Source organism: Dasypus novemcinctus, chromosome 2, assembly GCF_030445035.2.
Source record: "Dasypus novemcinctus isolate mDasNov1 chromosome 2, mDasNov1.1.hap2, whole genome shotgun sequence".
Classification (NCBI taxonomy): domain Eukaryota; kingdom Metazoa; phylum Chordata; class Mammalia; order Cingulata; family Dasypodidae; genus Dasypus; species Dasypus novemcinctus.
The window spans coordinates 166,554,743-166,569,513 of NC_080674.1; the positions used below are offsets into that span (position 1 = coordinate 166,554,743).

A 14,771-nucleotide genomic window follows, 5' to 3' on the forward strand; every position below is an offset into this window, starting at 1 on the left:
ATGTATACATAAGCACATCTGGGCTTTATATATAACAATTATGAGAGTTTTTCACCACCTCAATCCACAGTTTTCACTCCTTGGGACTATATTGCCTTGGTAGAGAATTCATGCTATAATAGATTATAACCTGACATAGGAACAAGGCTAAATCTTTAAGACGTTTTGTAAACCCCACAGCACCTTTCAAAACACAACTTTTGAGAATGAATAAGTTCAATCACTCAATAAATATTTGCTGAGAATATATTATGTGCCAAGCAATATTTTAGGGATTGAAGATGCAGCAATGAACAAAATGGCCAAAAATCTCACGTTTGTGAAGCTTGCATTCTAAAGTAATCTTGTATGGAAAAAATGGTTTCACTATTTACCTGAACCTAAGTTACAATCTGCTATTAAAACAGCTCCAACGAGAGATTCTTGAGACTGGCTTACTAAAACAGGCCTTACTTCAAGCCTGAATGTGCTGACAGAATTAAAGACCTGTCTGATGCTGATGTAACAGGAAAATCAGAGGAGTAAGAAATAACATTTTCTTTAAGTCAACATAACGCTGATTCCCAGGTGCTGTCCAATGCCAGGAAGAAATTCAGCCTCACTCAAGAATTTTTGGAGGCCCTGGTGTCTTGCCCAGCACCCGTGGGAACCTGCCTGGGGACTCCTGTTGCTGTCCTACTTGGGTTGTAGCTGAAGGAACTGCGGCCCCACCCAGGTGGTCCCTTGAGGTCCAGTAGTTTTACTGCCACTGATGGAGAAGGGAGTGTTGAGAAGCTGGATCCATGGAGCCGCTCCCTTTTGAGGTCTAAACCCCTCCAGGGGACCCCCCACCACTCATGGGATTCACAGATGTCTGCCCACCCCTCAGCGAGGAAATTGCTTCTGCTTGCCTCCCATTCCAACACACCTAGCACAGCCCATTCAATGAGGTTTACATTTTATAGAAGATAAGAAACTCCACTGCATTCACACTGCCTCTGCTTCTTTGCTCCCCAAACCTCTAAACCAAGTAATTACAAAGTCTGACAAGCTATTTGAAAATGGTGATGAAAGGGGTCAGGGGCTGCATGAAAGATATGAGAAAAGAAACAAACTAATATTTCCGTTTATTGTCCTGCCACTCTGAGATCTCTATGTTATATTACTTATCATGTGGGAAAATGTCTACTTAAAACAACCAACCAACTCATCTAAACCAAATAAGGAGTAAAGAACAAACACCCTAATTCTTGGACCAGCCCAGAGAGAAATTCTCATATACCCACCCCCGCCTCTAACCCCAGGCCTTTTGTCTCCAAAAGACCTTGTAAGGTAAACCTACCCTAAATGGGCCTGAGAAAATAAAGGGATTTGCTCACTTGTGTTTTAAAATTCCTGCTCTGAGCAGGTACTATGGGCCAAACATGGTGTTAGGTACTCAGAGGCCCCACCATCGTTGGAATTACAGTGGGAACCTGAACTCCCAGTTCTTTCTCAGGTGGACTTCACAGACTTTAGGGCTCTGCACTGGACTGTACAGGCTCGGAGTCCAGCTATCTGCCTACTAGAATTGCCTTTAAGAGAACTGAAGTTCACCATGTGAAGAAGAAAAAAGCTATTGTCTCTTTCTGACTTCTTTGGGAGTCATTTTGATTCTTCTAAATGCCACTCTTGCACCTTACTGGGAAGGAAATTACACTTCAAAACTGACCTGAAAGTCCTATTGTCACGATGCCTGTAGCTTGTTAAAAGGGATCGAGATTTGGCAAGTTTGTGATGAGTTTCCTGCCATGAAAGGTTTGTAAATCATGGTTGAAATTACTACTTGCAAAAGAGTTAATTGATTGACTGTTGGTTGCGATGAGTGTTTCTCAAAATTCAGTCACGTTTGTGCCCCCTTTGCTATTCTTCTGTTGCCATGTGCTACCTGTATTATAAACTGTCTCAAAGGACAGGATTTAGGGGTCCTTCTCTTTTTGTGGCTCCCCAAATGGCATACAGCACAAGTTCATGCACACAGCTGGCTTCTCAAAAATAGCAGAGAATTCACTGTGACGGTTTTCAGGGTGGGGGAGCCGGGAGTCGAGTTGTAGTAAGGAGATTTCAGACCCCGGGGAGTTGGAATAAGGGTATTTGACTATAAGAATGGAGGGTGTTGGTTCTGAGAATGAATATGGTCCCATCTTGCTGAGAGCACTCACTACCTGAGCTAAGATCAAAGTGATATTAGGAAATTCACCAGCTATCTTAAAGATATTACTTTTGTGTATTTTGAAGATCAGATTAGAATTATGACTAAGAATAAAGTTAGAACTGGATAACCTTGGGTTCCAGTTCCTGGTTTTGCCATTAACTAGTATGTAATTTTAAGCAAGTTACTGACCAGCAAATGTTCTCACTTATAAAACAGAGAAAATAATAACTATCTCATAGGGTCAATGAGAAGATGACATGAGCTAATAGAGATATAGCACTTAGTACATGACATATACTGTGGATTCTTGACAACTATTGATTTTTAAAATAAATCAGTGAGTCAAACTTTAATTCTAAAACTTTAGTTTTTCTTCCTTGCAATTGATGTCTATAGAAAAATTTAGAAAATGCAAATAAGCAAAAAGTAGAAAATAGGATGTAATCTTAATGCAGGCCCACAGAGAGATAAAATATTAACATTTATATTTAAGTGTATTTCCCTCAAATATTTTCCCCTATAAAATTTTCTCTAGAACATTTCCTGTTAAGTGAGCATCTGTTATATGTTTGCAGGTGAATCAATGGGTATTCATAGTTAACTGTTTAACTTATGAATATTTTCTATGTCTTAAATATTCCTTTATAAAATATATATAATATTCTGTTATATTCAAACACTGTTTTATATAGTTTTTTTTCTATTATAACTGACATGGTGGTAGACCACTTTATAGCTGAATATTTTCACATTGATATGATTATTTCCTTATGATAAAATCCAATAAGTAGCATGGTAACTTTTATTCGTAATAAAGATAATTGAAGTTAAGCTTGAAAAGCAGAGAGTCTAACAATTTCCTTATAGTAAGTCTCCAATAAATATTAATTGGCAATAGTGGGGAGAAAGATAGATGTAATTTGATATAGGCTGGCTAATTACCCAAGAAAAATTTTTATTTACAATTTTTAGAAAATTTTGATTGTTTTATAAACACACTTAACATAAACATGCCAAAAAAACAGTTTAGTCAACTTACAGGTGTCAGGTTTAGTATGTTTCTGTACAACATATTATACTCAGCTGCTTTTCCAGATAATGGGAACAATTAAAAACAGTCCCAAACAGTAGCCAATTGGGGCATCTTTTCTTTGGGGGTTTAAGATGCCCTTGGATTTTTTCTTTATTTCTTTCATTTCCTATGTTGAAGATTCTGCCTGCCGCTGGTGTGACACGAATATGTTCTCCACTCATTGCCTTTCATAATAGGTTTGAACACACAGTCTGGGACTCCTTGCCAGGGCCATCCCCACTAGTGTCAACAATAGAAATGTTCAGATGGCATGCTAGCCATGAAGGAATAATATAGATCTGCAAGATCTGTTCTGAACCACAGGCTGAAGTAGAATTATTTAAGAGGGGTACGGGAAAATACTCACTTACCACTTGGTCATTCAAACCACCTGTAGGGTGTTTGCACTGAATGCTGGAGGTACAGAGCTCAGTGTTAATGCCAGAGAGAAGAAACCTCAGATGCAAATGAGAAAATTCAGGAATCTGAGATAACATAACTGAGTGAAAAGGCTAGGTGGAGACTGTGGCAAACTGGAGAGCATAAGGTATTGTCCGAGCGTGGAAGAGGCTACTTGCCTCAAATTTGTCAGGGATTCTAGTTTTCAAGAGAACCTAAAATCCTGTTTTGGTTTTTTTTTCATTCAAATCTTTCAATTTTCACATGTTATTGGAAAAACTGGAGGCATAAATCAAAACTAAAAATTAAACAAACTTTAAAAATTTATAAAACAAAATTAGATTTTGAAAAATCAATCATTAAAAATTGAAAGGAAAAAAATGAAACAAATGAACCTCACTGTGCATCAGAAAAGAAAAGCTATATCAAGTAACTTTGAAACCCAGTAATATGCTTGTACTTTCCTAAAAGGATATACATGAAAGGTTAAAAAAAAAATTGAAATTGTTTTCATTAATCATCATTTTCATATGGTAGGTATGGTGAGTTAAAGCAAATGAGTGATTATGTTGAGAAATTGGGAGATATAGAAGAAAGGTAATAAAATTGTAAGATCCATAAAGTTAAATAAAAACCTTCCAATCCTACGTTTGAAGTGAAATACCAAATGAACTTAAAACACATGCACACACACATACACACATAAGCAACTTATTTCTTAGTTCTGTCCACTGAATGGGCCTAGACATAATAAACCAGTGGCAATGAGAATCATTAACTCCCGCATTGTGGTTTCTAAATACCATTTCCCTCAAAAATGAACCAGGATTTCTTGGAGAAATGGCTGATTCCAGGCCTGGAGAAGGAAATATATAAGATAATGCTGGAACATTTTATCATAACAGATAACAAGAGAATTATCAAAGACTACTGAGCCATATTTTTTATTACATTTTATTTTCAAAGAAGCTTTAGATTATATAAATATTGCATAAAAAATATAGGGGATTCCCATATGTCCCCTCCCCTCCCCCCACCACACTTTCCCACATTAACAACATCCTTCCTTAGGGTGGTACATTTGTTACAATTGATGAGCACATATTGAAGCATTGCTACTAATCATGGACTATAGTTTACATTATAATTTGCACTCTGTCCTGCACAATTTTGTAGGTTATGACAAAATATGTAATGATCTGTACTCATCATTGCATTATCATGAAGGACAATTCCAATGTCCCAAAAATGCCTGAATATTACATGTATTCTTCCTTCTCCCTCCTCTCTGACCCTCTAGAGGCAGCTGGTTTTTATCAATGATAAAGTTCTTCCATTGCTAAAATAATAATGTCTATAATAAAATAATCATAAGCCTACTTTAGTCAGTTGTTCATTCCCCAACTTGAGGATTTGGGGATGGTGATGCCCACTCAGCTTCTGACTGAGAGGGGGCTTAGGTCCCATGGGAATTGGGTGGAACTATCGTGCTTACAGTCGCAGACACTCTGTGTTCCTTGGGATAGGCGTTGTCCATCATTATCTCCCTGTTGGTTGTCCTGGGTGAGTCCAGTAAACTGGAGAGTAGGTGCTGCAACTTTGCTGAGTTTCAGGGCCCAACTGGCACATGGATAAACCAAATATTTAAGACTCTTGGATATATAGTATAGTGCTAATTATAGGTTCAAAAAAAGGGGGCATAAGAGCCCTGTGTAGGGAAACTATAAATGAATCTAACTCTGTTGTACTGGGAGCATAAATTCCAAATTAAGACCCTCTGACAGGATTACTCAGTCATATAAAAAGGACTCAGGACACACCTTGAAGAGGCTTTCACTGATCAAAGGTACTGCTGGAATTAAATAAAAATGTTTATGATGATATTTAAGACATAACACTTCACTGGTCATCTTTGGAAGATAGTAGGTAAACAATTTAATATTTTGAAAACCAATAAATAAAGGGAAAAAATCAATTCTCTATTAAGTGTCTATATAAATTGTAACCAAAGATAAACAATATTAAGATGCAATATCTCTTGATACACATGCCCCAATTAGTAAATTAAGAAGAAGTAACAGAATTAGGATATTACCAGTTTAAAAATCCTATGGAAATAATGGATCCTCTAAGTAAATATCAGTATTAAATTTTTTAAAAAGATTTATTTATTTATTTATTTCTCTCTCCTTCCCCTGCCCCCTCCATACCCCAGTTGCCTCTTTTCTGTGTCTGTTTTGATGCATCTTCCGCTTCTGTTGTTGTCAGCGGCATGGGAATCTGTGTTTCTTTTTGTTGCGTCATCTTGTTGTGTCAGCTCTCCGTGTGTGCGGTGCCATTCCTGGGCAGGCTGCACTTTCTTTCGCCCTGGGCATCTCTCCTTATGGGGTGGACTCCTTGCACATGGGGCTCCCCTATGCGGGGGACACCCCTGTGTGGCAGGGCACTCCTTGTGCGCATCAGCACTGCGCATGGGCCAGCTCCACACGGGTCATGGAGACCCCGGGGTTTAAACCACAGACCTCCCATGTGGTAGGCGGATGCCCTAACCACTGGGACAAGTCCACCACCAATATCAGTATTAATTGATAACAAAACAAAATATTATGTGCCTCCTGATAGAAGAATATCCCATGAGGTAGGCAGATTAATCACCCCCCAGAAATGTTTGTACTCTAACCCCCAGAACTTGTGAATGTATTATATTTTCTGACAAAAGGAAATTAAGGTTACAGAAGGAATTAAGGTTACTAATCAGTTGACCTTATGGTAGTGAGATTGTCCTGTATTACTAAGTGGGCCTGATATAATCACCAGGGTCCTTAAAAGAGGAAGAAAGAGGCCGAAAAGGGGGGTGGAATCATGTAAAGTGAGGGATTCAAGGTGCCCTTACTGACCAGGAAGACAGAGGCATAAGCCATGAGCCAAGGAATGTGGGGCAGCCTCTGGAAGCTTGGAAAAAGCAAGGGAACGGATTTGCCCCTAGTCTCTAACAGGAATGCAGCCCTGTCAACACCTTGATTTTAGGTTAGCAAGACCTGTGACAGACTTCTGGCATATAGAATGATAAAATAATAAATCGATATTGCTTTAAGCCACTAATTTTGAAGTAATTTATTACAGCAACTGTAGGAAATTAATATACACCCATCATCTGGGATGTATTCTTTCCATAAAACCAGGCAAGGATCGTGTCAAACCTCTTGATCTAACTACCAGTTTACAGAAAATGCAGGAGACAGAGAAACATATTATGTGAAATCGTGGAAACATCCAGCAAAATATAAACTCTGATAAACTCTATTAGGAAAAAGACATTTATTTACCAAAGCATATGTATGAGAGGACAATAAACTGAATGACTTAGGAGATCCATCAGCCACTTGCAGTAGGAAACTTAATTCATATCAGCAAATGAGAGAGAATAAATACTAGTGAAATTCAGATATTGAATGGGTATTTAATAAATAGTTGTGTTTTTAAAGTGTGGTAATGATATTATAGTTATATTTAAATAAAGGGGGCAGTCGATGTGTGTAATAAGACTAGCAAAAGATGGGTGATAGGTACTTAGGTGGCTGCTATCTATTCTTTCTACTTTTGTATATATTTCAAAATTTCCTTAAGGAAATTTAGGGAAAATGTTAGCCACTAATTCAATTTCTTAATTTTATGTGAGTCAAACAAACCATATCCAAAGGCTGGATTTGACCAACGCACTGCCAGTTTGACATTTTTGCATTGTTTGGAAACAGGGTCTTTAACTTCAACATGGGACAGTATCCTTTTCTCTCTTCCCTCTCACCTCCTGTCTCCATTCTTTCTGCATTGCTCATTGAAAAGAGCCTTGTTCATCTGTGCAAATGAATGACTAGGGGGCAATACAGATTGCTTGGAAGAGTATTTTCTCAAAATACGTGAACAGAGGATAATGTGCATAGTTGCTTTGAACAGTGCTTCCAAGTATTTTATGTACTTGTTTGGACTTCCCCTTATTCTACACCCTCAAAAAAAAGGCAATAACTTTGTTTCAATTGTTGATTGCCTGAGGTATTTTGAAATTTCGGCTAATTGCATTTTCCCTGTTATCTCTGTGTGCCTCTTTTTCAGGATGGAATGGGAAATTTGAGAATCACAGAAAAAGGTCTAAAGCTAGAAGGAGACTCAGAATTCTTACAACCTCTCTACGCCAAAGAAATCCAGTCCCGACCAGTAAGTTTTCACTGAGATAAGGAATTATTATTTCTTTGGAATCGAAATCTGGAGAAATCTATTCTGCTGTCAGCTGAGTTTAGAGTGTTGGAGAAGGGGCATGCAGTAAGATAAACATGGCATTAAAATCTGAAGCCTTGGATGTAAACACCACTGCGGTGCTGGAAGCAAGTGATATTACCTCTCTGAGCCTCTTTCCGTTTCTGCTAAATAGAGAGAAATAACCTCTGCTAGTTAACTTTATAAGGTCTGTATAAATAAGGCAAGAAAATAAATGTACTATGCAATGTACTATGCAAATGCAGAATTGTATTGCAACCATTTTTTTAATTGCCATCTGCTTCCAAAATCATCTTGGAAACAAAGAACTAGAATTTTGTTTTTTTATTAAAAATTTGGACTATGTGGACAATGTTGTTTAAAATCAAGTCATTATTGGGGAGCAGATGTGGCTCAAGCTTCTCCCATGGGAAGGCCCTGGATTCAGCTTGTGGTGCCTCCGGAAAAAAAAAAAAAAAAAAAGGCAAGCAAAAAAAAAAAAAAAAAACCCAGCTCATTAGCTGATGTGGCTCAGTGGTTGAGCGGGTGAGTGGAGTTCACTCCCCAGCCCCAGTACTTAAAAAAAAAAAAAAAAAAATCAAGTCAATATCAACAACTATAGCCTGACATTTTATTTAAATAATCATTATATGTATGTCATCTTCCAGTATATCATAAAGCTTTACATTCATTATATAAGTCAATGGATTGGGGACTATTGTCTCTATTTTATGGATAGGAAATTGAAGTTCAGAAAAGAAAATTGTTCAAAACCATACATACTTACTATAAAACATGGTATTTGAACTCAGGAAATCTGACCCTAAAGCCTTTTCTGTTAACCACAACCTCCTACATAAGTTTTTTTTTTTTTTTTCTGAAATAAAAAATCTTGATAGAATAATTCCTAGGTACTTTGCTTTTATTAACCAATCTCTTCAAAATCGATTTTGTTTTTGAGTTCTTTTTTTTTTTTTTTTTTTTGGTCAATTGTTGCTTCTTCATTTTTAATTTATTTTTATTTTTCTAGTGGGTTCAGGGTTTTGCCAGTTGAAAAGGATTATTAATGGATTTTCTCTGCCTAGGATAGATTCATGTCCACCTGCAAGCAAGGAGTAACATGAAAGTTCCCCCCAAACATCATTTGCATTGTGTGCATTGATTAGCATAATTAATGAGATTCAGCAACTTGGTGCAGTGGGTTATTTTATCCGAATGCTATTTAAACTACTGAATTATATTAAACTAAAAACACCTATTGAATTGCCAAGAAGCTGGCTTCATTGTGTGCCTAGTGAAAGAGGAAACCATGGTGTTAAAATCATTTAAAATAGTAAATCAATTCAGCTATACAGTAATCATTTCCAAAATTTAACTGTAAATTATAGCACACAAGCTTGGGCACTCAGTATCAAAAATGTCATTAAGCATATTCTTTGTCTTGGGAGAACCTCTAGCTAAAGCAATAATAAGGAGAATCAGCTTTGTTTAATTTGGTGATGATTCTGCAGATGAGGAAAAGACATCCAGATATGCATATATAATAAAATCCATTAGTGAAGTCTTACAAGCTCTAGCTGAAACACATCACAGATTTGTTCTCCTTTTTCCTTTGCATGCCACACCCCAGTTGACTCCAACACCCTCTCTCACCAGCATTATTGCAATAACATCCTTACTGGTCTGCTTCCTTCCATTCTTAGCCTCACAATCCATTCTCCACTGTAGCTAAAGTAATATTTTAAAAATGTTATAAAGTTCTTTCACCCCTTTGCAAAGAATTTTCTATTGGTTTCCCATTGCCCCTGGAATAAAATCTAAACTCCTCATTAAGGCCTAAAAACTCCCTACCAGTCATTTTTCATGGTGGGCTGCTTCTGAACATCTCGGTCTAAGCTTAAACGTCACCTTTTTAGAAAGATCTTCCTTGATTAATACTTAATGCAACAGCCACATATAAAACATCACCACCCTGAGTTATGCCCCCTGTAACTGTTATTTGACATTCTTATTTGCTTTTCTCTCCCTACCTCCACCCCCACCACCCACCAAAAGCATATAAATTTGGAAGAGCAGGATATTGTCTGGCTTTTTCCTACTATATCCTCTAATTCTTCTGTGTCTTAGCACATAGTATGTGTACAAAGGATATTTGTGGAACTGAATAAATGGATTGCTAAAAATGAGTGTCCCTTAAATCTGCCCTGAAGGAGCAAGCATTGCTGATACTGCAGTGTATTTTTTCAGACATTTTTCATTAGTATATATATTTTAAGAAAACCATACCCTACATACTATTCTATCCCTTTTTCCTTCAAAAAAGAGATTATTAAATTATAATTGACATACAATAAATAGTACATATTTTAAAGTATTCAAGTTGATAAATTTGGCCTTTGTGTGTATGTGTGAAACCACCTCCACAATCACAATAATAAACACATCCATAACACCTAAGAGCTTCGACCTGCCCCTTGGTTATCCCTTCCATCCACCCTCTTCTCCCCACCCCAGTCCATAGGTAACTGCTGATTTCATATATGTAACTATACATGTTGCATTTCCAGAATTTTATATAAATATAACCAAACAGTACATATAATCCAATAATATTAAGAATAAGTTGTCTATGTCATTTTATCAAGATGTTTTTAACCAGCTATTTACCAGTTACTCTTCAATTTTAAGAAGAATATGATGTTTTTCCTGCAAGTGTGGTAGGTTCTGATTTGATTCAGGGCAAACACTGTTAATACTTACCTTTAGAGTAATATCAAAGCACAAGGAAGGGAATGGAGAATAACGTATTAGGCATGACAATAAAAATAGTCTCTGTTTAAATTGTCAGAAAAAGTGAAAACAGATACGTTGAATCAAAAGCTGAAAGACCAGCATTCTAAGCTCTGATTTAGTCTATAGGGACCCCTCCTCAGAAGCACAGAGATAATTTTCAGCTGAACAAAACTGGAATTCTGGTAGCAAAGAAGATGGGGGAAATGGGTCATGAACAGTCCACCAATAGAATCTCCCATTCTTACTGTCTTAAAACCTCAGAAATCACACCAACACATGTTAACAGTTTTTTAACTCTCTGTCATCTGTTGCTTATTGGTTTTTCCTGATGCACCTGGTCAATGCTTGCAAACCTCTGGAAGACTCTTCTCTGTAGAGTTGTCTGCAGCATCATTTCTCTGTAGATCATAGCTGCTTCTATTTCACGGGGCATCTCTTTCTGCATTTCCCATTGAAAAGAGATCAGTATCCAGTTGAATTAGATTCATCAGCTACTCTAAGTGAGAATAACTAATTAAGCAACACTTAAGTTCATTTTGGTTTTGCGTTTCATTGGTCTGAGAGAAATTGAGATTGGTTAGGTAATACACACAATGTTCAATACTGTATCCGATTTCCTTATTGAAGGATGCAACCCTGATAAAGTCACTACAAATTGATTAGTGTGATAGCAATCACTTAGGGAGATAAGTTAATGAGAAAATGTTCATCTCAATAAAACCTTCCATCTGGGAATTGAATGAAAGCCCCAGGACTTTCTAGCTTCAGCCACATGGATACATACCTTCTAAGTGGTATAGAATTCATGATGCTTAGAAAATAGATTGAGAAGGACACACACTAAATTAACTCTTCTACCATGACATCCAAGACCTGCCTGTCCCTTCAAATACTGCTTAACTTTATTAGCACCGAAATCTATAAGTTTAAGGGCTCTAATGATATAGAACCCTGTATTTGAATCCCCACTTCCATGTGATGGGCATCTTTTTTGTTGTTGTCATGCTTTCTTTAGGGGGAGGGCATCTTTTTTAATTGATAAATACAGCTACAATTTTCAGCAGGGAGTTTCTAGTAAATAGATTGAATGAATAAGCATTAAGGAGAACTTTACTGATAGAGTATCTTTTAGGACATGAGTGGCATATTATCACTCTTTTGGAGAGGTCTCTTACCTTGTTCCCATTATGGTAGAACTAGCTGTTATATATAACTTAACTGTTCTATATAACATAACTCACTATGTTCTGTATAACTTAATATGAAATGGTAAGGGAAAGGAAACTAGCATTATCAAGCACCTACTATGTGCCAGTCACTGTGATAACTTTAAATAAAGAGACCTACAACAAAGGGAAAGAAAAATATACAATGAATTTATCTCTAACCCTTTCCTCAAACTACAGTTGAGGTGGGTATAGGGATCCTAACTCATTGCAATATTGAATTTAGAAGGACAGATGAAGAGAAGTCAGAGGAGGGATAAAAAGTAGCTTAAGTTAGGGGAATAAAGGAGAAAGCCATTATATAAGGTTTAAGGGTATTTTTATATCTTTTAAAAAATGCTTACCCCAATTTAAATCTCACATGATTTAAGGTCTTCCCACCTACCAAAACTTGCCTATAGAATTATGAAATTGTGTCTAAAGGGAATTCTTATAAGTTGCCTTTACCAAGAGGCAGTGTATCACTATTCTTTAGGACTTAAATGACAACCAGTGCAACCATTTTCCAACTGAGGCATCTCAGACCCATTTCTTAAACTCTGAAAACCTGTTTTCCCATATGTATAATTGAGATAAAATTATTAACTATCTCATGGGGGGGGTTGTGAGTCATGCTTATTAAGTGCTTAATACAGAAATTGACGTGAAATGAGTATTCCAGAGTTAGTGGCACCTACTCTTATCCTCTTCTGTTGATGATGATGGTGGTTTTCAATATTAACTTTATCATTTTCATCTAGTCCAAGTATCACATGCTTGAACTTTGTTTTGGATTGAATTGTGTTCCCCAGGACGATACATTCAGGTCCTAACCCATGGTCATACGAATGTGGCCTCATTTGGAAATACGATATTTGAAGATATTATTAGTTAAAATGAGGCCATACTGGAATAGGGTGTGCCCTTAATCCAGTATGACTGGTGTTCCTCTAAACAGAGGAAATTTCAACTTGGTCATTAAAATACAAAGAAAGACAGTCATGTGACAGAGGCAGAGACTGAGTTATGCCATAAACCAAGGAACAGAATGGATTGCTGGCCAACACCGAAACTCCATAGACTTCACAGGACGCATGACAGTGCCAACATCATGATTCAGACTTCTAGACCTCCATAAATGTGAGGTGCTACATTTATGCTGTTTAAGCCAATTAGTGGTACTTTATTATGGTAGTACTAATAAGGTTCCCCTGATCCAGTGGCAAAGTAATACAAATGTCTTCTGAAACAATTGTCTTTCAGCTTCTACTTGAATGTCTTCTTAATGACAAATTCATTACCCTTTGGGGAAATCCATTCCATAATCAGTAGCTTTGGGTTTAAAATTGTTATTTCTTTCACTGAACACTCTTCCAGTGTTCAACTAACTTTGTTCTCATTCTTCTGCCTAAAACTGTCAGTCTTTCTTAAATAATAGTTTGGCAGTATATGTCAACTACTTTAAGAATGTTTATATTATTAAGAATGTAATAATATTTCTACTCACTTCATAAAACGTAGTAAAGGCAAGATACAAGAATATATTAAAAGATCAAAACATACATACATACAAGTGGTGCATAAATGCTAGTCTAAGTGTTGATTCATATGAAAATCTGAATTTAAGCGTAAAAATTTTGTTTCAACGTTTCCCAGCTTATTATTTATGAAAGTTGAGAAGCCCCTGCATACTTTGTCTTTATTTTTTTAATGTTACATTCAAAAAATATGAGCTCCCCATAAACCCCTCACCCCCTTCACCCCACTCCTCCCCCCATAACAACAACCTCCTCCATCATCATGAGACATTCATTGCATTTGGTGAGCACCACGGCAACCCATGGTCAATGGTCTATACCATAGCCCACATTCTTCCACAGTCCACCCAGTGGACCATGGGAGAATATACAATGTCCGGTGACTGTCCCCACAGCACCACCCAGGACAACTCCAAGTCCCAAAAACGTCCCCACATCATATCTCTTCCTCCCACGCCCTACCCCAAGCAGCCACCCTGGCCACTTTCTCCACACCAATGCCACATTTTCTTCGAGTATTAATCACAATAGTTCATTAATAGAATATCAGTAAGTCCACTCTAATCCATACTCTATTCCTCCATCCTGTGGACCTTAGAATGATTGTGTCCACTCCTCATCTACATCAAGAGGGGGCTTGGATTCCACATGGATGCTGGATGCAATTCTCCTGCTTTCAGTTGTAGGCCCTCTTGGCTCCCTGGTGTGGTGGTTGACCTTCATCACTTCCATGTTAGCTGAGTGGGGTAAGTCCAATAAACCAGAGTGTAGGAATTGCAAATCTGTTGAGGCTCAGGGCCTGTCTATCACATGGTCAGTCCAGAGATTCAGGTCCCCTGGGTATACACTAAACCCCAGCACCAACTACAGATGTGGTAAAAGTAACAGGAGAGGCTTGTGAACAAAGATCACATCTGAGTCCAGCTCCATCACACAGAAACACAAACTCCAAAGTAGGGCCAACTGACATGGCACTGAAATCCATCTGCCATGGCCATAGAACCTGTAAGTCTCTGTAGCCCTCAGAAGAACCAATATCTGAGGTTGTATCTATTTTATCTGTCTCTGGGACTCTGCTGAGGTGTGCATAAGGGCGACCCCTCTGATAACCTCCCGGCTTTTTTTGGAGACTCAAAGCCATATAAACTCATTTGTCCTTTCCATTTCCTCCTCTTATTCAGGTCAAAAAGCATTTTTAACTCCTGGTATTATGTGTAGACTGAGATATTCTGCGGGTCTTAGTTGACCCTTTTATTCAAGGTCATTTTCTAGTTACATCATCAGCTGGTACTTGGTAGTAATCCCTCGGCATCAGGGAGGCTCATCCCCGGGAGTCATGC

At 37.6% G+C, this 14,771-nt stretch overlaps 1 protein-coding gene across 2 annotated transcripts in view; it reads left to right on the plus strand.

Annotated features, from left to right (window-relative positions):
- Positions 1-14,771, plus strand: part of SGCD (sarcoglycan delta) — a 482,630-nt gene that overhangs the window by 221,700 nt on the left and 246,159 nt on the right. For both annotated transcript variants that reach the window (XM_058281332.1, XM_004466363.5), the window contains exon 3: positions 7,755-7,856. In XM_058281332.1, the coding sequence (XP_058137315.1) occupies positions 7,755-7,856 (102 nt within the window). The remainder of the gene's footprint in view (positions 1-7,754; positions 7,857-14,771) is intronic.